At 38.5% G+C, this 22,843-nt stretch overlaps 1 protein-coding gene and 1 long non-coding RNA gene across 37 annotated transcripts in view; one reads left to right on the top strand and one right to left on the bottom strand.

Annotated features, from left to right (window-relative positions):
* Nucleotides 1-22,843, top strand: part of LOC147366889 (uncharacterized) — a 1,020,561-nt gene that overhangs the window by 136,091 nt on the left and 861,627 nt on the right. For 29 of the 36 annotated variants that reach the window (XR_015169118.1, XR_015169102.1, XR_015169109.1 and 26 more), the window contains exon 3: nucleotides 5,308-5,378. The exons of 5 other annotated variants lie outside the window; for them this stretch is intronic. This is a non-coding gene — a long non-coding RNA (uncharacterized LOC147366889). Of the gene's footprint in view, nucleotides 1-5,307; nucleotides 5,379-5,843; nucleotides 5,859-17,124; nucleotides 17,140-22,843 lie in introns of those variants that run through there. 2 more of the 36 variants (XR_015169137.1, XR_015169135.1) reach the window with 2 other exon arrangements.
* Nucleotides 3,511-22,843, bottom strand: part of LURAP1L (leucine rich adaptor protein 1 like) — a 54,330-nt gene continuing 34,997 nt past the window's right edge. Inside the window, exon 2 of the mRNA XM_086414336.1 lies at nucleotides 3,511-4,262. Coding sequence (XP_086270462.1) covers nucleotides 3,888-4,262 — 375 coding nt within the window. The 3' untranslated portion in view covers nucleotides 3,511-3,887. The remainder of the gene's footprint in view (nucleotides 4,263-22,843) is intronic.

Consider the following 22,843-nt stretch of genomic DNA (forward strand, 5'->3'; position numbering starts at 1 on the left):
ATCACAGATAAATAGCCTGGAGACAAGGATTGAGAAGATGCAAGAAAGGTTTAATAAGGACCTAGAAGAAATAAAAGAGTCAATATATAATGAATAATGCAATAAATGAAATTAAAAACACTCTGGAGGCAACAAATAGTAGAATAACAGAGGCAGAAGATAGGATTACTGAATTAGAAGATAGAATGGTAGAAATAAATGAATCAGAGAGGATAAAAGAAAAACGAATTAAAAGAAATGAGGACAATCTCAGAGACCTCCAGGACAGTATTAAACGCTACAACATTCGAATCATAGGGGTTCCAGAAGAAGAAGACAAAAAGAAAGACCATGAGAAAATACTTGAGGAGAAAATACTTGAGGGGATAATAGTTGAAAACTTCCCTAAAATGGGGAAGGAAATAATCACCCAAGTCCAAGAAACCCAGAGAGTCCCAAACAGGATAAACCCAAGGCGAAACACCCCAAGACACATATTAATCAAATTAACAAAGATCAAACACAAAGAAAAAATATTAAAAGCAGCAAGGGAAAAACAACAAATAACACACAAGGGAATTCCCATAAGGATAACAGCTGATCTTTCAATAGAAACTCTTCAAGCCAGGAAGGAATGGCAAGACATACTTAAAATGATGAAAGAAAATAACCTACAGCCCACATTATTGTACCCAGCAAGGATCTCATTCAAGTATGAAGGAGAAATCAAAAGCTTCTCAGACAAGCAAAAGCTGAGAGAATTCTGCACCACCAAACCAGCTCTCCAACAAATACTAAAGGATATTCTCTAGACAGGAAACACAAAAATGGTGTATAAACTCAAACCCAAAACAATAAAGTAAATGGCAACGGGATCATACTTATCAGTAATTACCTTAAACGTAAATGGGTTGAATGCCCCAATCAAAAGACAAAGACTGGCTGAATGGATACAAAAATAAGACCACTACATATGTTGTCTACAGGAGACCCACCTCAAAACAGGGGACACATACAGACTGAAAGTGAAGGGCTGGAAAAAGATTTTCCATGCAAATAGGGACCAAAAGAAAGCAGGAGTAGCAATACTCACATCAGATAAAATAGACTTTAAAACAAAGGCTGTGAAAAGAGACAAAGAAGGTCACTACATAATGATCAAAGGATCAATCCAAGAAGAAGATATAACAATTATAAATATATATGCACCCAACACAGGAGCACCGCAGTATGTAAGGCAAATGCTAACAAGTATGAAAGGAGAAATTAACAATAACACAATAATAGTGGGAGACTTTAATACCCCACTCACACCTATGGATAGATCAACTAAACAGAAAATTAACAAGGAAACACAAACTTTAAATGATACAATAGACCAGTTAGACCTAATTGATATCTATAGGACATTTCACCCCAAAACAATGAATTTCACCTTTTTCTCAAGCGCACATGGAACCTTCTCCAGGATAGATCACATCCTGGGCCATAAAGCTAGCCTTGGTAAATTCAAAAAAATAGAAATCATTCCAAGCATCTTTTCTGACCACAATGCAGTAAGATTAGATCTCAATTACAGGAGAAAAACTATTAAAAATTCCAACATATGGAGGCTGAACAACATGCTGCTGAATAACCAACAAATCACAGAAGAAATCAAAAAAGAAATCAAAATTTGCATAGAAACGAATGAAAATGAAAACACAACAACCCCAAACCTGTGGGACACGGTAAAAGCAGTGCTAAGGGGAAAGTTCATAGCAATACAGGCATACCTCAAGAAACAAGAAAAAAGTCAAATAAATAACCTAACTCTACACCCAAAGCAACTAGAAAAGGAAGAAATGAAGAACCCCAGGGTTAGTAGAAGAAAAGAAATCTTAAAAATTAGAGCAGAAATAAATGCAAAAGAAACAAAAGAGACCATAGCAAAAATCAACAAAGCCAAAAGCTGGTTCTTTGAAAGGATAAATAAAATTGACAAACCATTAGCCAGACTAACCAAGAAACAAAGGGAGAAAAATCAAATCAATAAAATTAGAAACGAAAATGGAGAGATCACAACAGACAACACAGAAATACAAAGGATCATAAGAGACTACTATCAACAATTATATGCCAATAAAATGGACAACGAGGAAGAAATGGACAAATTCTTAGAAAAGTACAACTTTCCAAAACTCGACCAGGAAGAAATAGAAAACCTTAACAGACCCATCACAAGCACGGAAATTGAAACTGTAATCAAAAATCTTCCAGCACACAAAAGCCCAGGTCCAGATGGCTTCACAGCTGAATTCTACCAAAAATTTAGAGAAGAGCTAACACCTATCCTGCTCAAACTCTTCCAGAAAATTGCAGAGGAAGGTAAACTTCCAAACTCATTCTATGAGGCCACCTAATACCAAAACCTGACAAAGATCCCACAAAAAAAGAAAACTACAGGTACCAAGTTTTATTACCAAGTTTTATTTTTAGAATCAGACAGACTTAAGTTTAAATTCCAATTTTGACAATTACTGGGAGATCTGACCCAGTTACCTGCCTTCTTTGTGTTTCATTTTCCTCAAACACAGAAGGGAGACAATCCTGACATCTTGAGATTGTTGTTGATCAGGATTTTATCTACGATTTATGAAAAAAGGGCCAGTGTGAAATATAGACCCCGTAGATCTTAATTGGAAATTGAATAATATATAACTTGGAAATAATAAATTTGACCGTGTGTAATATGTATAATAACAAAGGAAATTTGGGGGAAATTATTTCTGGAGTATGGCCATTTTTCAGTTACGAGTAGAGTTTTTGGTTCACATTGTCAAGTGTTTAGTGCAGAAACATGTATCATTACAGAGAACAGTTTGAAATCTCAATTAGATTTACTCACGAGGAATCATCAAGATAAAGGAAATGTAGAAGATTAATATCACATTGAAATTTTCACTACATGAATGATATTTCAGACATCATTCCAGAAAACAAAGAAATTATTTATTCTTCTCAGAATGAAAGGATCTGTTAGGTTTTGTAAGTAAATAGTGATACTACTTCCGACTTCATTCATCCATCATACATCCATTGTATGAATCTATGTTTTTATATACCCTATAATTGTAAAGTGCTTATAGTAAACATCAACAAAATCTCAGAATACAATAAATCTAGGACACCTTAACCTCTAATCACCTTTTTACTTAATTTCAATTATTCTTTGAAATTTGGGAGAATCATATATTTAATTACACAAATTTGTCTACAGCTTGAGTTAGAATCACTGGTGACAAAATGATCATCTACAGTATGAACACAAACTTGAATTGAATAGATTGCATAGAGTTGGGGCTTCCTAATGGTTGTCATGAGCAATGTGTGGTTAGCGGTATTATTGATTACACACTAGGAACTTGTGGCCTCAAAATAATGCCTAGCTTAGTCCCAAGCATGTTGTCCAACCAATATAAAAACAGTAATAAACCACAGTGTTTTCTGGAAAACAAACCTTTGAATCATTTAAGAATACAGACAACAAAATCAGCTATTATGAGATTTTGGTTTATTGTAAAATTTAGCGAAGTTTATCTTGTAATCCCTGACCCCTTGCTCTGAAAACAAAAGCAAAGATATAATTATTGCTTATTCTTTTCCCCCTACTTTATTTGTGCCACTGTGAAAGAAGGGAGAAAAATCATCATAATAAATAGAGAGACTTAAGAGAGAAAGAGAAATCAGTCCAGACGAGAAATACTAGGAGCAACAGAAACACCATCAAGCCATTCAAAATAAGCTTCCTTTTAAAAGGTTGTCGTACTAAAAAAAAAAAAAAAAAATTCACACCAAAAATATAGCAGCGGAGAAGGAGGATAAATACAAGTTAATTGCACACCAATCCCATGCATTAAACTGGGGCATTAGCCAAAGCAGTAGTATTCAGAATCCAACTTGGGACGCTTGTACAGTGCGTGTGAGTCCCCTACGACTGAACTGTCACTGAACTGGTCCAAGTCTGAGGGGGTGTGATGGCCTGGGACGTCATCCGCCAAAGTGTCCAGGTAGCTCCCCACGGAGATGCCGTCGAGCCCATCACTGCCATCGTGGAGGCTGTTGCAGCTGCCGTGTAAGGAGGTGCTCTGACTCTCCAGTAAGCTGCACAGGCTGCCACTCAGACTGCTGCCTCGGCTGGTGATGGTGGCTTTCTCTTCAATCATCCACTTGATGGACTCAATGCTCTCATTGATGAGGAGCAACTGGCGCATGAGCTTCCCGTCTGTGGCTCTGAGGTTAACCTGTGGAGGGCAGGGAGAGAGGAGAGACCTGCCAGTTAGTCTGTGTTCTTGAAAGACCCCAAAGTCATTTAAATTCTGTCTCCTGCAGTCCATCATTTTACATTCAGAGAATAAAATACAAATTTACTTGAGCGCGGGATCTTTTTGAAAACTGCTGACAAAGGCTAGGAGTCATATTCAAAGAACTCACTTCCTTCCAGCCTTAACAGGCTCTGAAAGGGACTATGAACTCTCACTGCATCTCTGACCTTCACCAAGCTGCCTGGAAATAGCCTATTGAATGACAGATTCTGTCAAGAGACTTGTGCTCTCTATGGCCAGATTGTTTGTTGTTGTTGTTTTAGTTGCTTGGTTGTGTCTGACTCTTTTGTGACCCCATGGACTGTAGTCCTCTATCCAAGTGATTTCCCAGGCAAGAATACTGGAGTGGCTTGCCATTTCCTTCTCCAGGGGATCTTCCTGACCCAGGGATTGAACCTGTGTCTCCTGCATTGGCAGGCAGAATTCTTTACCACTGAGCCACCAGGGAAGCTCAGATTTAATAGTTTATCCTTGTTAATTGAGTATGTGTGTGGATATTGAGAGAAGGGGGGATAGGAATCTGTAGAAATTAAGGAATCATCATCATCATTGTAGCAGCTCCTATTTTTGAGAGATTAGGTGACAAACACCATTAATAAAAGCTCTACATGCATTATATTGGGTTGGCCAAAAAGTTCATTCAGGTTTTTCGATGTTATAGAAATGACCAAGCGAACATTTGGTCAACTCAATAATAACCCTGTGCCTTAAGTATTATTATTTCTATCCTTCTTTTATAGATGAAGAAACTGAAATCTGCAAATAAAAAATTAAGAGTACAGAAAATGTCTGTACCTTTTATGACTATACTGACAAATATGTAGTGCTGAAAAATGCTTTCATGTTTAACAGGAACCAAATTGTTTCAATATTCCCTGAATCCAAGAGGCTGATAAATGAGGCTGATCTACTTTACACAATGAAGTGTACAAGTATTTTCTGTATATTTCATTATTTCCTTCAGATGTGTCAAGAGCAGCTCCAATCAAAACTGGGATATGAGACTCTGGGACAGTTCCCTTAAATGACTTCTAGGTATGTAGTCTTTCTGATGGTTTTAAATTACTTCAGAGAAATCTGTCTTAGTTACAAAGCAGAATTTCTCTGTAGGCCCTACAGTTCAACAGGAATATCTATTAACATGAAGATTGTTTCTGAAGGAAGTAGGGGGAGAGCGCTGCAAGATAGCCCTTGTTCTGGTTGGAATTGAAGAGATAAGGCTCCTACAGAGATTCCAGTGGACTGGACTGTGAGGCAAGGACAGATTTAGCCACCAGAGGTCCTAGTCACATTCATCAGGGTTTAAATGAAATTCCAATTTTTTTTCGCCTGAGGTCTTTTAACCCAGGAGACTGGGCCTTGCTTATTCTCTCTTGAACACCCAGGATAATTCAGATTTATGGGTTTCTAGAATTATCCAAGGCACTCTGTTGTGAGTGACTCAAGTCAAAAGAGAGAAAGAAGCTTATATATGCATTTATATTGTAAATGTATTTCTAGGAAACAATCCATCTCTGAAGGAGAACTTTGGATTGAGTGAATGTGACAGACAGCTATTAAGAGAGATGAAATTTTTAGGATGACTTCAGAGATTTAAGATTGCAGGTAAATTCCATGTGTATATGTACAAAAATGCTTACGTATGTATGTATAAAGTATGAAGTATAATTTAAAAACCGTTAATCTACCTAGGATATTAAATAAAGTGACTTAGGAGACTACCTTATCTTCTCTGAGAAATGTACCAAAAATTCTTAGGCAGTCAGCAAGGAAAATCAATTTTCTCTGAGACATCCATGAACAGAACTTAGTAAGTCTTGAGATGGTTTTCTATTTGTGGTGTTGTCTCAGTGACCTTGCTTTAAGGTTGTGTGGGGGAAGGAGGTTTTGTGGCAATTTTTTTATATTTGAATTTACCCCCACACCCTATGAGTCATCAAAATACTGTTCAAATTACAAGTAATACAACAAATATTTACAAATGACCAACAATTTGCCTAGAACATCCACAGAGGAGCCAGGAAAATCAATAGAAGTCAAAGTCTTGCAAAATTGTTCAGTTAAGCATCTGTAGCCGATAAAACATGCTGTGCCCATTGTAGGAACAGTGCAATGGAAGTGTGGCCATTTCCCAACAGCTCCCCAGATGAACCACAGCTGCATTTGTTCACATCCCCACCCTGTCCTGTCAGAATGTTCCTGCGCATGCCCAGATCTGGACATATTCCCTGTTACTCCCTTCACTTGAAATACTGTTTTCCCCTCCAAATCCTCCCCATTCTTAAAGTCCTAATTCTTCCATGAAGTATCTCTTCTGCTGGCCTGTTTACCCTCTACTGTGTAGTTTGTATCTGACAGTCTACCTTAATTTTGTACACTTATGTTGCTACCTATTATTGTGTCTTTTAGCTGTTTCTTCAGCTAAGCTTTCAGTTCCTTAAAAAAGCTGTGTCTTATGTTTTGTCCATCTCTTATGGTCTGTTTTAAGGATGGATTGATTTTGCGGAGGGGAAATAGTCGTAATTTTAGGATCTGAGAAAGTTCAGCTCTTAAGACAATAATGCACATTCCCAGCAACTGTGTCACTGGAGGGTTAAAACATACTTATACTCTTTTCCCAGCAGTTTTTGTCTGAGCTACACAGTGGCTGCATCACATAAGAAGTGTTCAGTTTTGTTGAGCAATATGAATGAGAGGGGAGTAGACTCTGAAGTAACAAAAGCTTCCTTTGACCATGAAATGATTTATTTAAATAAAAAAATTCTTTTCTTCTGAAAGCAAACATTCACAGGCCATTGAACCACTGTAGGGGAAAATATGACGAAAGCAAGTCACTAAGAACGTGTTGGTCAGGCTGATAATGATTACACACTTAACTGCATCTAACCCTGTGTCCTCCAGGGAGAGAGTAAACAGCTTCCCACCGTGGGAGCGAGCCCTGGGCCATTCGGTTCACACGGCTGTCTGCCTGTTACCTGGCACTCCACCTAATAGTGCTTTCTCCTGGAATTAAGGTACAGTTATGTTACTCCTGGTGAACCTTCAAAGCAGGAACGATCCACCACCAGGGCTAAATCACCATGTGGCTTCTGTCCCCAGCAGCTGCCCTGCCTTTCCTCACTGTTATGCACATCAGTCCTTAGGAAGTCTGCCCATCCATTCAGAAGACAGCAGTCTTGCCCAGTGGGCGGGAACCTGTGTGGTTTTCCCACTTGAGGTCTTACAAGATCCCAGGATGTTTCTCTGAGGACAGTGGTGGTTGGGAGGACTTCCTCATGGTCTGAGTTTAAGTGACCCCTCCTTGGAGAGCCCCTTGCTGATCAATCATAGTATCTAATTCCTGTGCTTAGTTGTACACAGCATTTCTACATTTTTATGTTCCCTTCATAATACTTATGACTAATGGAAATCATCCTACTTATTACTTGTTTACTTTTTATTTTCTGTCTCCCATATGAGCATGTAAGCCATCACAGAGGGCAGGGGACTTGGTCTGTCCTGTTCACCACTGTACCCAAGACCTCTAAGAGTGCTTAACGCATAGTGGATGTACAAGTCTTATTTGTCCAAGGCCTGAATGATTGCCATAAGATGAACCATCTGTCAAGAATGCCCCTCCCTTGAGTTTTGCTATAAGTCAGTAATACCATAGGGCTTCTCTAGTGGCTTAGATGGTTAAGAATCTGCCTGCAATATGCGAGACCCAGGTTCAATCCCTGGGTTGGGAAGATCCCCTGGAGAAGGGAATGACAACCGACTCCAGGGTTCTTGCCTGAAGAATCGGCAAGAGTCGGACACAAATGACTGACTAACACTTGCTAGTGATACAGTGCTTGAGGGGAAAGAATAAGGTAGCAAGAAAGAGCTCTTCAGTATTAAAGCATTCCAAGCACGGAATCCCACTCCCACCAACTCACAGAGTTCAAACACTGAGTAACTAGGGCAAGGTTATTCCCAGCTTAAATGTATAGGTTACAAGAGAGTATCTCTGAAAGGAAGTGGACTTCACGACGTAAATCACACTCCAAGCATTATTCTGTGTGTTCGGAGGTGGTAACTCGTACTAATACAACAACACTGTTCTGTAAACACTTGGTGAAAGAAATTAAACAAAGGGAACAAACAAATAGGATGCTACCAAAAAAAGATTTTTTTATAAGGTTTGCATTAATTGATCCAAAGAGATGTCAATGTCCTTTCCTCTTTTCCTCTTCACTTGTCACCTCTGGCCCTTAGGTATTGCAGTACAGCCCATCTTCGTACTTAATAAGCCTCTCGTGCCTCAAAATTGTAGCAAAATAGGTCTCTCAACTCTAGACAGAATGAAGACTGAAATTTCATGTCAATTATGATCAATGAACTGGTCTATAGAAGAACTTAATGGGGGGTCTTGAAAAGCAAATATTCTTAATAATAAACTTTTCCAGATCTATGTTTTTGTCCGATCTATCATTTTACTACTACAAAAATACAAAGGTTATGAATTGTCTCACTGGAATCCAAGAAGGAATATGGCCATGCTTTCACTTCATCATGAAGTTGCCAAATAAACTGACTTCTTTGGTGGTGGTGTGTAAGGAACCCAGGACAGAGCTCTGGCCTGTCATTGTCACAGTCTACCTTTGGGCAAGGTGACTTGGCATATACAATCTTCTTATACAAGAAGAAGAATCCTGGGGATTAATTTTGAGCTCTGGTGAACCCCTGGACTCAATAGACATAGTAAAGCTGTCTGTGAACAAAGTCTAATTTCTGCCCAATATTGAAAATGTAATTCAGTAGAGAAATCCACGTATCACTTTTCTCTGCTCTCTGTATTGAGGTTTCATTGAAATTGTTATAAGAAGATTCTGTAGATCAGATCATCTCAGGACTTCCCTTCATTCTAACATAGTCTCTGATTGTCATTCCTGTGGCCATTTGATTACTAAATTGTTTCTGCTATGAGAGAATCATTCAAGCTATACAGGAGACAGAGCAATTAATTTACTGCTCCATCTCTGGCAAATTACTTAGCTAGTAAAAGCTCATGGCTAGAGTTTGAGCTCTATGTGAATTTTAATCACCTTATCAGAAATTCTGTGGCGATAGTAATTTTAGCTCTTGCCATTTGGGTTTCACTAAAAGTAATATTTGTGTTCTGTGCCAAGATAAACATACATACCATATTTAATGGGTCTATATATTAACTGAAATGTGCACATGAGCTGCTGAATATATCTGCCAAATAGGGACATTGCTTATTCCTTCTTGTCATCCTGCAGGCTTGCATAGCACCAGTGTTCATATCTCTCACAAAGCTCCCCTGTACCATTCTTATCTTTTTATTTATGGGAATTGACTAATCAGATAAAAGCAGGCCATCTCCCAGTTATGCAACCTACTGTAAAATCCACAGTATCCATGACCCAAATCCCAAATGTCCAGCAAGCTGTTATAGGAAGACTATTTTGCAAGCAAGTTAGTGATCATGAATATGAAGGAAGGAGAATAAATTAGATTTACCTTTTAATGTGATGTCCTAATCCTAGTGTCTAAGGTGAAAAAAACAATCAGCATTTTTTTTTTCAAATTTGTAATTGGCGGAAGGCCTTTTTTCTAGCTGTATTTATTTCTAAATATCTAAAAAAAAAATCAAAAGCATCTAATGTACTAAATTAAAGGGCTGTTGTAAAGATACTTAGAATATTATTTCTCTAATAGTTTATCCCAGTTTATCTGCATGTTCCCTTTGTATAACCTCCTCTTGTCTAAATGTACTCCCTCCTCAAATTTGCCACATCCTCTGAAGAATACAGATTTCCTGTCTACTCATCCTTAAAATTTCTAGCAGTTTCATTAATAGCTGTATTTCTAAAGCACTCCTGTTTTGTCCAGAGGACCCTTAAGGATGGCACCATCTTACTGCAGTCTGAGAAGACACAGTACAATACTTGCATCCAATGCTTTGGGTTTAGAATGCGTTAGGAGAAGAGCATGTAGCATTTGCAAGTCAGAGCTAGTCTGCCAAAGTTTTCCTCTGCTTTCGTAGCCAGTTCAAAATTTACAACAGAATTTGTTTTGAATTGGGCAACAGAGGATTCCATTTTTCTACCAGTCAGCTTTGTCTTCCTCCATTAGAATTGTTTTTATGTGGAAATGAACAATAACTAAAACAGTTCACTGTTTTCCCAAAACCTCATAGAGGGGTAATTTCCCCAAAGACTAAATTACATACATAAAAACACTATCATCAGCACAGCTGACCAATTGATATTGTTTTGATAAATTAGATAGCTGCATCTGGTTTATTTGAAAGGGGCACATGTGACTCTCCTGAATCTTGAACATAAATTCCTGCCATCAGGCCTGCTCATGAGATCTGTATAGTGTCTGCTGGTGAGTCCTCTGATTACCAAAGGAAGACAGAGAACTCTACAGCCTTATTCGGTCAGGTTTTTTTTTTTTTTTTCGGTCAGGTTTTAGCTCCAGTTGATACTTAGATGCCTGTGATGAAAACTCCTTTACCATAACCTAATACAGTGAAAATTTCTTTCTTGAGAGATTTCAATATGTATATGCAAAGTATAATTCTGGCTAATGTATAAGACTATAAATCACCTGAGCTTAAATTCATTTGGAATGATGTCACTGAAACATGGACTCCCCATATTTGTAATAGAAGAGCTCCCACACAGAACACAGACCAGAAGAGTTTCTGCTAACCTATAATAAATGTTCTTTCTGCATGTTCATTTTTCTAATTTAGAATTTAAAGTGCGATTTTTACACGGAAGGCTCGGATTTGGTAATGTGCCCCCCCGTGATTTGTAGTGGCTGTGTCTCCAATGGGAGGGAAGCAGGAGGCAGGGTGCTGTGCTGGGAAATGTTGAATGGTTGGCTGCCTGGAAAGCTACACACACACAAACATGCACACATGCACATAATAGAAACTGTGCTGATACAAATAATACTAAAATATTTATATAAAATTATATATAATTTATATAGAATGTTTTATAAAATAAAATATACAGTACCTTTTATTGTCAATTTCATGTACTGTAACTGATTCTCAGAAACTCCTTTTGTTTATTTTTGTTGAATTATTATACAGACAGCAACTTCTAGTTTCAGTCCAACCATAATTGAACAAATAGAATTGATCCCAGTCCACTAACTCTTTTCTAAATAATTTTTCTTCCTTAAGTCTGATATGTGATCTGTTGTTTAACCATTTTCCACCCTAGTGCAAATTATATTCATTAAACTGAAACCTGTTTCAGCCTCAGCATGAGTTAACATCTGAGCTTTATGGATTTGTCAGTGATGGGAGCAATTTGGCTAAGTTAGATATGTTTTTGACTGCATACAGAGTATTTCCCAGTAATTTTTTTATGCTATGGATAATGTAATAGCTAAGGACATGACACAGTTTTAAGTCAAATCTGTAGTATCAACATTTTCCCCATTGGATCATTTTCCCCTTAAGATCTTGTTATAAGATAATCAACAAAGTTAAGTCAAGTTCTGATTTATGAAGTTTTATAGTTTCTATGCTGTAAATACTCCTACAATGGCCAGTGTCAAGCTGCCAACATGATGTCACTAAGCATACAGTCAGTATGGAATGGAATTTTATCTTTTCCCCTAAGTAGAATTTGAGGGAGATGTAAAATATTTATACCAAAGTTATTAGTGGTCTTGTATGGAAAGGTTTCAAATACTGAATACAGATTATTCTTTTAAGCATCATTGAGATATAAAATCTATTTGGAAAGGGAATAATCAAGATACTTAGACCCACTTAGTATTTACATTTCTATAATTTTTCATGGATTTATTTCTAAAATATGCTGTGCACTTCTCCATCTCTGTAAATAGAACAAAGTAGTAGAACCAGACAGAATCAAGTAGTAGTAAGAGGCCACCACCATGAACAGAGTATTTCTAATTCAGAGTTATTCAACAATGCACTTAGGGGTTATTGAGGTAATCGCTTGTTAGTCCTTTGTTCATATGGTCCCTTCTTATAAAAGTGCTCAATTTTTTCTTTTAGTAACTACTAGATATTGATATTAGATCTGTTTGCCACAGTTCTTATGCCGTTTTTTCTTCCTGAGTCCCTCAATTTTTTCTAATCTGCTATCTGCAGCACAGCAGTACTTCAGTAATACTTCAGTAACTATAATTTTCCTATTTGTTGAGTATGAGAGAACTGAGTTGCAAGGAAAATTAACCTTTGCAATTCTTAGAAAGTGACTTTAAGCAGTGAGTAAAATTAGGTGAAGAAGCAGCCTCTGCAAAGCATAAAGCACGTAGGCCTTGCTCCCTGGAGCAGTGCTTCTTGACATACACATTACCTTGGAGTCTTGTTAAAATTCAGATTCTCTCCACTAATTCTGTGATCCTGCATTTCAAACAAGTTCTCAGCAGATGCCAGTAGAGATAGGCAGCCTCTAAGATGCCTCCAAATAAAACCCCCTCTTTCCTGATATCTACATCCCGGCCTGAGTGTAGACTGGACCTTTCGACTGGTTTCTTAGGAATACAATATGGCAAAAATGATGTGATGTCAGTTCTGAGAAAAGATTACAAAAAGACTGTTTTCTGTCGTGGGTACATTCTTTTACTTGCTGAGAGGAGAGGAATCTGCCAGGCTGTGTGGTGTACCATTGTGAGATATCCATGACAAGGAACTGATATCTCTGGACAATAGTTAGCAAGGGGCTAGGCACTGAAGAATTGATGCTTTTGAACTGTGGTGTTGGAGGAGACTCTTGAGAGTCCCTTGGACTGCAAGGAGATCCAACCAGTCCATTTTAAAGGAGATCAGCCCTGGGATTTCTTTGGAAGGAAGGATGCTAAAGCTGAAACTCCAGTACTTTGGCCACTTCATGCGAAGAGTTGACTCACTGGAAAAGGCTCTGATGCTGGGAGGGATTGGGGGCAGGAGGAGAAGGGGATGACAGAGGATGAGATGGCTGGATGGCATCACCGACTCGATGGATGTGAGTTTGAGTGAACTCCGGGAGTTGGTGATGGACAGGGAGGCCTGGTGTGCTGTGGGAGGCCTGGCGTGCTGCGATTCATGGGGTCGCAAAGAGTCAGACACGACTGAGTGACTGAACTGAACTGAACTGAACAGAGGCCTGCCCACTACTACTGCCTATGTGAGTGAGCATGAAGCAGTGAGGGGGCTGTGAAATGACTGCAGCTCCATCTGATGTGCTAATTGCAGACTTTGAAGAGACTCAAGCCAGAAACACTGTTTACCTGTGCCAGACTTCTGACTCACAGAAACTGAGATAACACATTTGTTGTTTGCCTTGCTAAATTTTGGAGTATTTGTTACACAGAATGGATAAACATACATCAATGCCATTGGTATATGGGCTACACCTTGAGTAGCAAGGACTTATATATCTTTTCTATTTGTGGATAATTTGGGGTAGTAGATGCTGGACCATCATGTCTGTGGAATGCTACTCTATTGGCATATTGTTTTATAGCTTGAGAAAAGTAAAAAATAGAGTAAATAGTGAAATATACATTGATGGAGACGAGATGTGTTAGAAGTCATGGTCTTCTTTGAGGGGCCATCTGCATCACCCACAGGACAAATGCATGGTTTATTACCCTGAAGGCTAAATGACAAATGATATCTCTGATATTTAGTGACACAGATAATGCTTTAAATAGAGAACACTTATAAATAATACTACTATAATTTGAGGGCCATAAAAAGTAGGGTGTACAATGATAAGATAATAAATTTAGATGTTAACATTCAGATAGCTTAAGAACTTAGAATACACTTACGACTAGTGACATCTTTGAGTTTTCAATACTGACAAATTGACTAAATTTTAACCCTGCTTTTCTGAATTCATTTAATTTGAAGAATTCACTTTAATGTGTCCTCACTAGGGGAAAGGAAGGAGGAGATAAGGAAAACAACAAATGTGTTTATTGTCTCCCATGAACCAGACTTTGTGTTTCACATATTAACCGATTTTTTTAGAAAGGGCTTCAGAAAATGCACTGGTCATAACAAACACCCTCTTCCAACAACACAAGAGAAGACTCTATACATGGACATCACCAGATGGTCAACACCGAAATAAGATTGATTATATTCTTTGCAGCCAAAGATGGAGAAGGTCTATACAGTCAGCAAAAACAAGAGCATGAGCTGACTGTGGCTCAGACCATGAACTCCTTATTGCCAAATTCAGACTCAAATTGAAGAAAGTAGGGAAAACCACTAGACCATTCAGGTATGACCTAAATCAAATCCCTTATGATTATACAGTAGAAGTGAGAAATAGATTTAAGGGCCTAGATCTGATAGATAGAGTGCCTGATGAACTATGGAATGAGGTTCATGACATTGTATAGGAGACAGGGATCAAGACCATCCCTATGGAAAAGAAATGCAAAAAAGCAAAATGGCTGTCTGGGGAGGCCTTACAAATAGCTGTGAAAAGAAGAGAAGCAAAAAGCAAAGGAGAAAAGGAAAGATACAAACATCTGAATGCAGAGTTCCAAAGAATAGCAAGAAGAGATAAGAAAGCCTTCTTCAGCAATCAATGCAAAGAAATAGAGGAAAACAACATAATGGGAAAGACTAGAGATCTCTTCAACAAAATTAGAGACACCAAAGGAACATTTCATGCAAAGATGAGCTTGATAAAGGACAGAAATGGTATGGACCTAAAAGAAGCAGAAGATATTAAGAAGAGATGGCAAGAATACACAGAAGAACTGTACAAAAAAGATCTTCACGACCCAGATAATCACAATGGTGTGATCACTGACCTAGAGCCATACATCCTGGAATGTGAAGTCAAGTGGGCCTTAGAAAGCATCACTACGAACAAAGCTAGTGGAGGTGATGGAATTCCAGTTGAGCTCTTCCAAATCCTGAAAGATGATGCTGTGAAAGTGCTGCACTCAATATGCCAGCAAATTTGGAAAACTCAGCAGTGGCCACAGGACTGGAAAAGGTCAGTTTTCATTCCAATCCCAAAGAAAGGCAATGCCAAAGAACGCTTAAACTACCGCACAGTTGCACTCATCTCACATGCTAGTAAAGTAATGCTCACAATTCTCCAAGCCAGGCTTCAGCAATATGTGAACCATGAACTTCCTGATGTTCAAGCTGGTTTTAGAAAAGGCAGAAGAACCAGAGATCAAATTGCCAACATCCGCTGGATCATGGGAAAAGCAAGAGAGTTCCAGAAAAACATCTATTTCTGCTTTATTGACTATGCCAAAGCCTTTGACTTTGGGGATCACAGTCAACTGCAGAAAATTCTCAAAGAGATGGGAATATCAGACCACCTGATCTGCCTCTTGAGAAACCTGTATGCAGGTCAGGAAGCAACAGTTAGAAATGGACATGGAACAACAGACTGGTTCCAAATAGGAAAATGAGTTCGTCAAGGCTGTATATTGTCACCCTGCTTATTTAACTTATATGCAGAGTACATCATGAGAAACGCTGGACTGGAAGAAACACAAGCTGGAATCAAGATTGCCGGGAGAAATATCAATAACCTCAGATATGCAGATGACACCACCCTTATGGCAGAAAGTGAAGAAGAACTCAAAAGCCTCTTGATGAAAGTGAAAGTGGAGAGTAAAAAAGTTGGCTTAAAACTCAACATTCAGAAAATGAATATCATGGCATCCGGTCCCATCACTTCATGGGAAATAGATGGGGAAACAGTGGAAACAGTGTCAGAGTTTATTTTTCTGGGCTCCAAAATCACTACAGATGGTGACTGCAGCCATGAAATTAAAAGATGCTTACTCCTTGGAAGAAAAGTTACGACCAACCTAGATAGCATATTCAAAAGCAGAGAAATTACTTTGCCAACAAAGGTTCGTCTAGTCAAGTCTATGGTTTTTCCTGTGGTCATGTATGGATGTGAGAGTTGGACTGTGAAGAAGGCTGAGTGCCGAAGAATTGATGCTTTTGAACTGTGGTGTTGGAGAAGACTCTTGAGAGTCCCTTGGACTGACAGGAGAGCCAACCAGTCCATTCTGAAGGAGATCAGCCCTGGGATTTCTTTGGAAGGAATGATACTAAAGCTGAAACTCCAGTACTTTGGCCACCTCATGCGAAGAGTTGACTCATTGGAAAAGACTGATGCTGGGAAGGATTGGGGGCAGGAGGAGAAGGGGATGACAGAGGATGAGATGGCTGGATGGCATCACTGACTCGATGGACGTGAGTCTCAGTGCACTCCGGGAGTTGGTGATGGACAGGGAGGCCTGGAGTGCTGCGATTCATGGGGTCACAGAGTCAGGCACGACTGAGTGACTGATTTGATCTGATCTGTAGAATGGTCCTTGTGCATAGGGAATATAACTGAGACACAAACCTTTTGTTAGAACCATTCATTTTTTAGCTAATGTTGATAATTTTATAATATTTGGAATGCTTCCTTTTATGATGAAGATTAGTTTTATTTTTTTATATGATGCCTAAACACCAACTAAATATTGACATTTGGGAAAATGTGAGTGGGGCTCTCCAGATGACATGAGTTGCAGTGCAGCAGTGATCTCACTCTATAAATTGTGGCCAGTGAGAAACAACTCACTGAAAATACACTGACTTTCTTATTTAGTTATTTTGTCTGATTAAAAAAATCTTTAGGAATATTAATAAACATATCTTCCATTTATTAGTTGCTTCCTATATATCATGTCTTAAATATTAACTTATATATTTAATGTCATTATCATAATAAATCTGTAAAGCTGATTATGATTCTCATTGTGGTTCCAGTCTGACATATAAAGAGGTTGAAAGTTATCACTGTTTCCCCAAAGAGAAAAAAATGGAATAAACTGAAGATCAACAACTCTTCTTACATCCACCGGAGACTTAAGGTCACAGGGTAAACTGCTGCCCCTAGGAGACAAAGAAGTGGATACAGAGAGTCTTTGCTTACCAAGAACAGATGCCCAGAAGCAGAAGGCCCCCCGCTGGAGTTAGTAGGAAGACTTAAAACTATAATTGAAGAATCGCTGGAGATTCATTGTAGACTAGTTACTAGCATTGTAACTAGTTTTTAAGTTAAAAACTCCACGTTAAAAATTTCAGGGGAAGCCCCACAGTTTCATGAGTTTTACCTCCAGCAGCCCCACCAGGTCCCAACTTTCCCTGATGCTCTGTTAGGGGCAGGAGCAAAGTAAAGTATGCCCAAAGCTCTCTGTTCTCTTTCTCAGGGCCTGCTGTCAAGGAAAACTATTTACCAGAGCCTCACTGACTGGGGTTTTACCAAAGCCTAACCAACCTTTTTTGTTGTTGTTTACTTGCTAAGTCACATCCAATTCTTTTGCGACTTCATGGACTGTAGCCTGCCGGGCTTCTCTGTCCATGGGATTTCCCAGGCAAGAACACAAAAGTGGCTTGCCATTTCCTTCTCCGGGGGATCTTCCTGACCCAGGGATCAAACCCTCATTTCCTGCATCTCCTGCATCGGCAGATGAATTCTTTACTGAGCCACCAAAGAACCAACTAGGGGTAAAGAGAAATGCCCATCTCAGGCTCACAAAAAGACTGAGACCTGACCATGGACTCTAGAATGCCTCTCCTCCCTACACCATACACCATATCAATAGGGCTCCTGAAAATAACAGAGACTGCAGCTGAACGTCCCACAGGCCTCAGACTCTATTTAAGGAGTCTCTAGGAAAACCCAAAGGCAAAAAAAAAAAAAAAAATAGACCAAAAAAGAAAAGATACTAGAGGAAATATTAGTCTCTGACACCTACAGCTAACAGTAAACACAATTAAACTCCTATTCAGATAAATATAAAACCTCACATCTCAGGTCTCTCTCAGTTCCTTTTATATCATACACAGCTTGCAACAAAAAATTACAGGACATTCTGAAAAAGCAAAAAGTCTGAAGAGACAAGTCATGCCTCAGAACCAGACTCAGATATGGCACAGATTTTGATATTATTAGACTGGGAATTTTAAGTAACTATGTGGAAAATTCTGAAAGAGATGGGAATACCAGACCAGCTGATCTGCCTCTTGAGAAACCTGTATGCAGGTCAGGAAGCAACAGTTAGAACTGGACATGGAACAACAGACTGGTTCCAAATAGGAAAAGGAGTATGTCAAGGCTGTATATTGTCACCCTGTTTGTTTAACTTATATGCAGAGTACATCATGAGACATGCTGGACTGGAAGAAACACAAGCTGGAATCAAGATTGCTGGGAGAAATCTCAATAACCTCAGATATGCAGATGACACCACCCTTATGGCAGAAAGTGAAGAGGAACTCAAAAGTCTCTTGATGAAAGTGAAAGTGGAGAGTGAAAAAATTGGCTTAAAGCTCACCATTCAGAAAACGAAGATCATGGCATCCGGTCCCATCACTTCATGGGAAATAGATGGGCAAACAGTGGAAACAGTGTCAGACTTCACTTTTCTGAGCTCCAAAATCACTACAGATGGTGACTGCAGCCATGAAATTAAAAGACGCTTACTCCTTGGAAGAAAAGTTATGACCAACCTAGATAGTATATTCAAAAGCAGAGACATTACTTTGCTAACAAAGGTTCGTCTAGTCAAGGCTATGGTTTTTCCTGCAGTCATGTATGGATGTGAGAGTTGGACTGTAAAGAAGGCTGAGCGCCAAAGAATTGATGCTTTTGAACTGTGGTGTTGGAGAAGACTCTTGAGAGTCCCTGGGACTGCAAGGAGATCCAACCAGTCCATTCGGAAGGAGATCAGCCCTGGGATTTCTTTGGAAGGAATCATGCTAAAGCTGAAACTCCAGTACTTTGGCCACCTCATGCGAAGAGTTGACTCATTGGAAAAGACCCTGATGCTGGGAGGGATTGGGGGCAGGAGGAGAAGGGGACGACAGAGGATGAGATGGCTGGATGGCATCACCGACTCGATGGACGTGAGTCTGCGTGAACTCTGGGAGTTGGTGATGGACAGGGAGGCCTGGCGTGCTGTGATTCATGGGATTGCAAAGAGTCAGACATGACTGAGCGACTGATCTGATCTGATGAATAATTTGATAAGGAATCTAATACAGAAAGTAGACAACATGCAAGAATAGGTGTGTCATGTGAGCAGAGAGATAACATTTGTACAATCAAAAGGAAATGCTGTAAGTCAGAAACACTGCAATATAAATGATGAATGCTTGTGATGAATATATCAGAAGACTGGACACAGCTAAGGAAAGGATCCATGAGCTCAAAGAGTTTAAAAATCTCTTCAACAATGTGTTGAAGCACAGCCTAAAAGGCTTACCAAAGCATAATTTAATTACCAATGGACAGATACGCTTGTATGACCTGTAATTTACTACTAATTTGGCTCAGACTTATGAAGTTGTAAGCTGACGTGTAGATTTGTGTTTTGAAGACCTGAAAATGATTTTGGCCCAGTGGAAAGAAAAACATCTCAAAGTTATGGTTTTATTGTCCTGTTTGATGTTAAATGGCTTTGTCTCTAAACAGATTATTTCATATGTCTTTCCTGAGAAATTACCTAAACTCTAATTCTCTTTTGGGCCAGCTGTATCATCTTGCTGCTTTTTTCATTAAATAAGCTAAATAAATCTTCGGCAAGTGCTCCCTCTATGTTTGTATGAGAACCATGTTTTCAACTACTTAAAAATTACATTTTGATAGGGTTGGAGGTTGCCATCAAAATACATAGTATGCCTGCCTGCTGGAACTGGTGAAACAGTTCCAAAGAAGTGGCCTCTGGAGTGAAATTCTGACTCTCCATTTTCTTCTGATTTGGTATCTTTTATTCTGGTTTCCTTGCTTCATTATTATTGTTTTGGATCCTTGGCTAATAGTTACCAGTTTTGGTTAACTCAATGTTAGGTAATGTCCATTTTCCCAACTGGGTACTGAACCCTCCTGTATTAAAAAAAAAAAAAGAAGTATGCAAAACCAGCCAATTCCAGGAACTCGTGCACTGAACCAACAGGCCAGTCAAGGTCCCATAATCTACAAATGATTTCCTGTTTGGGGTAGCTCTAATTGGCAATCTGGTTTCATGATGTATTCACTTGGGATCTCTATAGGATGATGGGAATCTATTCTCTGTTGGGCGAGAGATGACACAGAGTTTGGTCAGTTGGTCTCTATTGTTTGTCTTTTGTTGTGCTCAAATCCATGTAGAAAATATTATTTCCACTGACTAGGAGAAAAACACTTTGAGAATGTGTGTTTTGTGTTTTCTAGTGTCCTGTGCCTAGGGTGGTAGAACTGAAGTTTTAAGTCCTGTTGGTGGCTGTGTATTTGAGAAAAACCCTTTACTGCTCATAGATAAGAAAATGAAATATTTCCCTACTTCTAGAATAAATTAAGTTATAGTGTCTTAGGAAAAAAGAGAATTTTTTCATTAGAGATACTAATAAATACTTGGAAAATTTAATATTCTCAGAATTTCAAGAATGTAAGTTGAACGTTAATTTTTTGAATGTACTGACATTTTTAAGGGAAAAACAAATCCTTCACAATGTTAGCTTAGAAACATCAAAGTGAATCTTTAGACATGAATTGGTTTGGTAAATTTAGGTTATAAATAACTAAATGTCTTTTCCTTGCTTTTTTTCAATATGGAGACTAAACATATAATTTAATTTTTCTTGTTTAAGATTTGGATTTATTTTCTAATGAAGAGATAAGTTAATGCTAACTTCCTGAATTCCTTTAACTGGTTTACTGTTGAAATAAGCTAAGGTTAATGTATTCAACTATATTGTCTTGGGCTCCAAAATCAATGAGGACAGTGACTGCAACCATGAAATTAAAAGGTGCTTGCTCCTTGGAAGAATAGCTGTGACAAACCTAGATAGTATACTAAAAAGCAGAGCATCATTTTGCTGACAAAGGTCCATATAGTCAAAGCTATGGGTTTTCCAGTAGTCATATATGGATGTGAGAGATGGACCATAAAGAAGGCTGAGCGCTGAAGGATTGAGGCTTTGGAACTGTGGTTCTGGAGAAGTCTCTTGAGAGTCGCTTGGACAGAAAGGATATCAAATCAGTCAATCCTAAAGGAAATCAATCCTGACTATTCATTGGAAGGGCTGATTCTGAAGCTGAAGCTCCAATACTTTGTCCCCTGATGCGAAGAGCTGACTCACTGAAAAAGACCTTGATGCTGGGAAAAACTGAGGGCAAGACGAGGAGGGGGTGACAGAGGATGAGATGGTTGGATGGCATCACCGACTTGATGGATATGAGTTTGAGCAAACTCAGGGAGATAGTGCTGGACAGAGAAGCCTGGTGCACTACAATCCATGTGGTTACAAAGAGTCGGAAACAACTTAGCAACTGAACAAAAACAATATTAAGTTATAATTCTTAATCTTTTTTATTCAACGGTAATTGTGTTATGTTCTGTCAGTTCAAACATAATTTGGAGGATATTAATTGTAGAATTTAAACTAATATAAATCAAGTTAATAAATGAAAATTTATGGCTATAAATAATTTCTAAGGAAAATAGAATTTTCAGATGTGTCACCAGTTAGTTGTTATGTATATCATTGCTTTTTATTTAAATAGTAACAGAGTGGCTGAATCTTTGGGTCATTTTAATAAACATATTTTTGCATCCACAAAAGTGTTAAAGGTGTACACTTGGCTATGAAGATCTTATAAAGTAGTTGTGTAAGCTTTGCTGGTCTCCTTAATAGCTTGTATATGATAGTGGTTACTCTCCAGTTTTTCTCTGAAATGTTAGTAAGTTTGATTAAAACTTATGGCTTATCTAGGTGGTTCAGACTAGACTAGAAATAATCATGGCAAAGAACTATAACTAAAATATGCCAGGACATGGAAGCAACCTAGATGTCCATCAGCAGATGAATGGATAAGAAAGCTGTGGTACATATACACAATGGAGTATTATTCAGCCATTAAAAAGAATACATGTGAATCAGTTCTAATGAGGTGGATGGAACTGGAGCCTATTATACAGAGTGAAGTAAGCCAGAAAGAAAAACACCAATACAGTATACTAATGCATATATATGGAATTTAGAAAGATGGTAATGATACCCCTGTATGCAAGACAGCAAAAGAGACACAGATGTATAGAACAGTCTTTTGGACTCTATGGGAGAGGGAATGGGGGGATGATTTGGGAGAATGGCATTAAAACATGTATAATATCATATAAGAAACGAATCGCCAGTCCAGGTTCAATGCAGGATACAGGATGCTTGGAGCTGGTACACTGGGATGATCCAGAGGGATGGTATGGGGAGGGAGGGGAGGAGGGTTAAGGATTGGGAACACTGTATACCCATGGTGGATTCATGTTGATGTATGGCAAAACAAATACAATATTGTAAAGTAAAGAAAATAATTAATAAATAAAAATTTTAAAAAAATAAATAATACATTCATAAGTAAAAAAAAAAAAAGAAGAATATTTTTGTTCTCAGTAAAAGTGGTTTGTTCCAGAATGTGAAAGGAAATAGTAAAGAATAGAGCTTGAAT

The sequence above is a fragment of the Bos grunniens genome, chromosome 8 (genome assembly GCF_055505025.1).
Source record: "Bos grunniens cultivar Pamir isolate PY7600 chromosome 8, Bosgru_T2T1.0, whole genome shotgun sequence".
NCBI classification, from domain to species: Eukaryota; Metazoa; Chordata; class Mammalia; order Artiodactyla; family Bovidae; genus Bos; species Bos grunniens.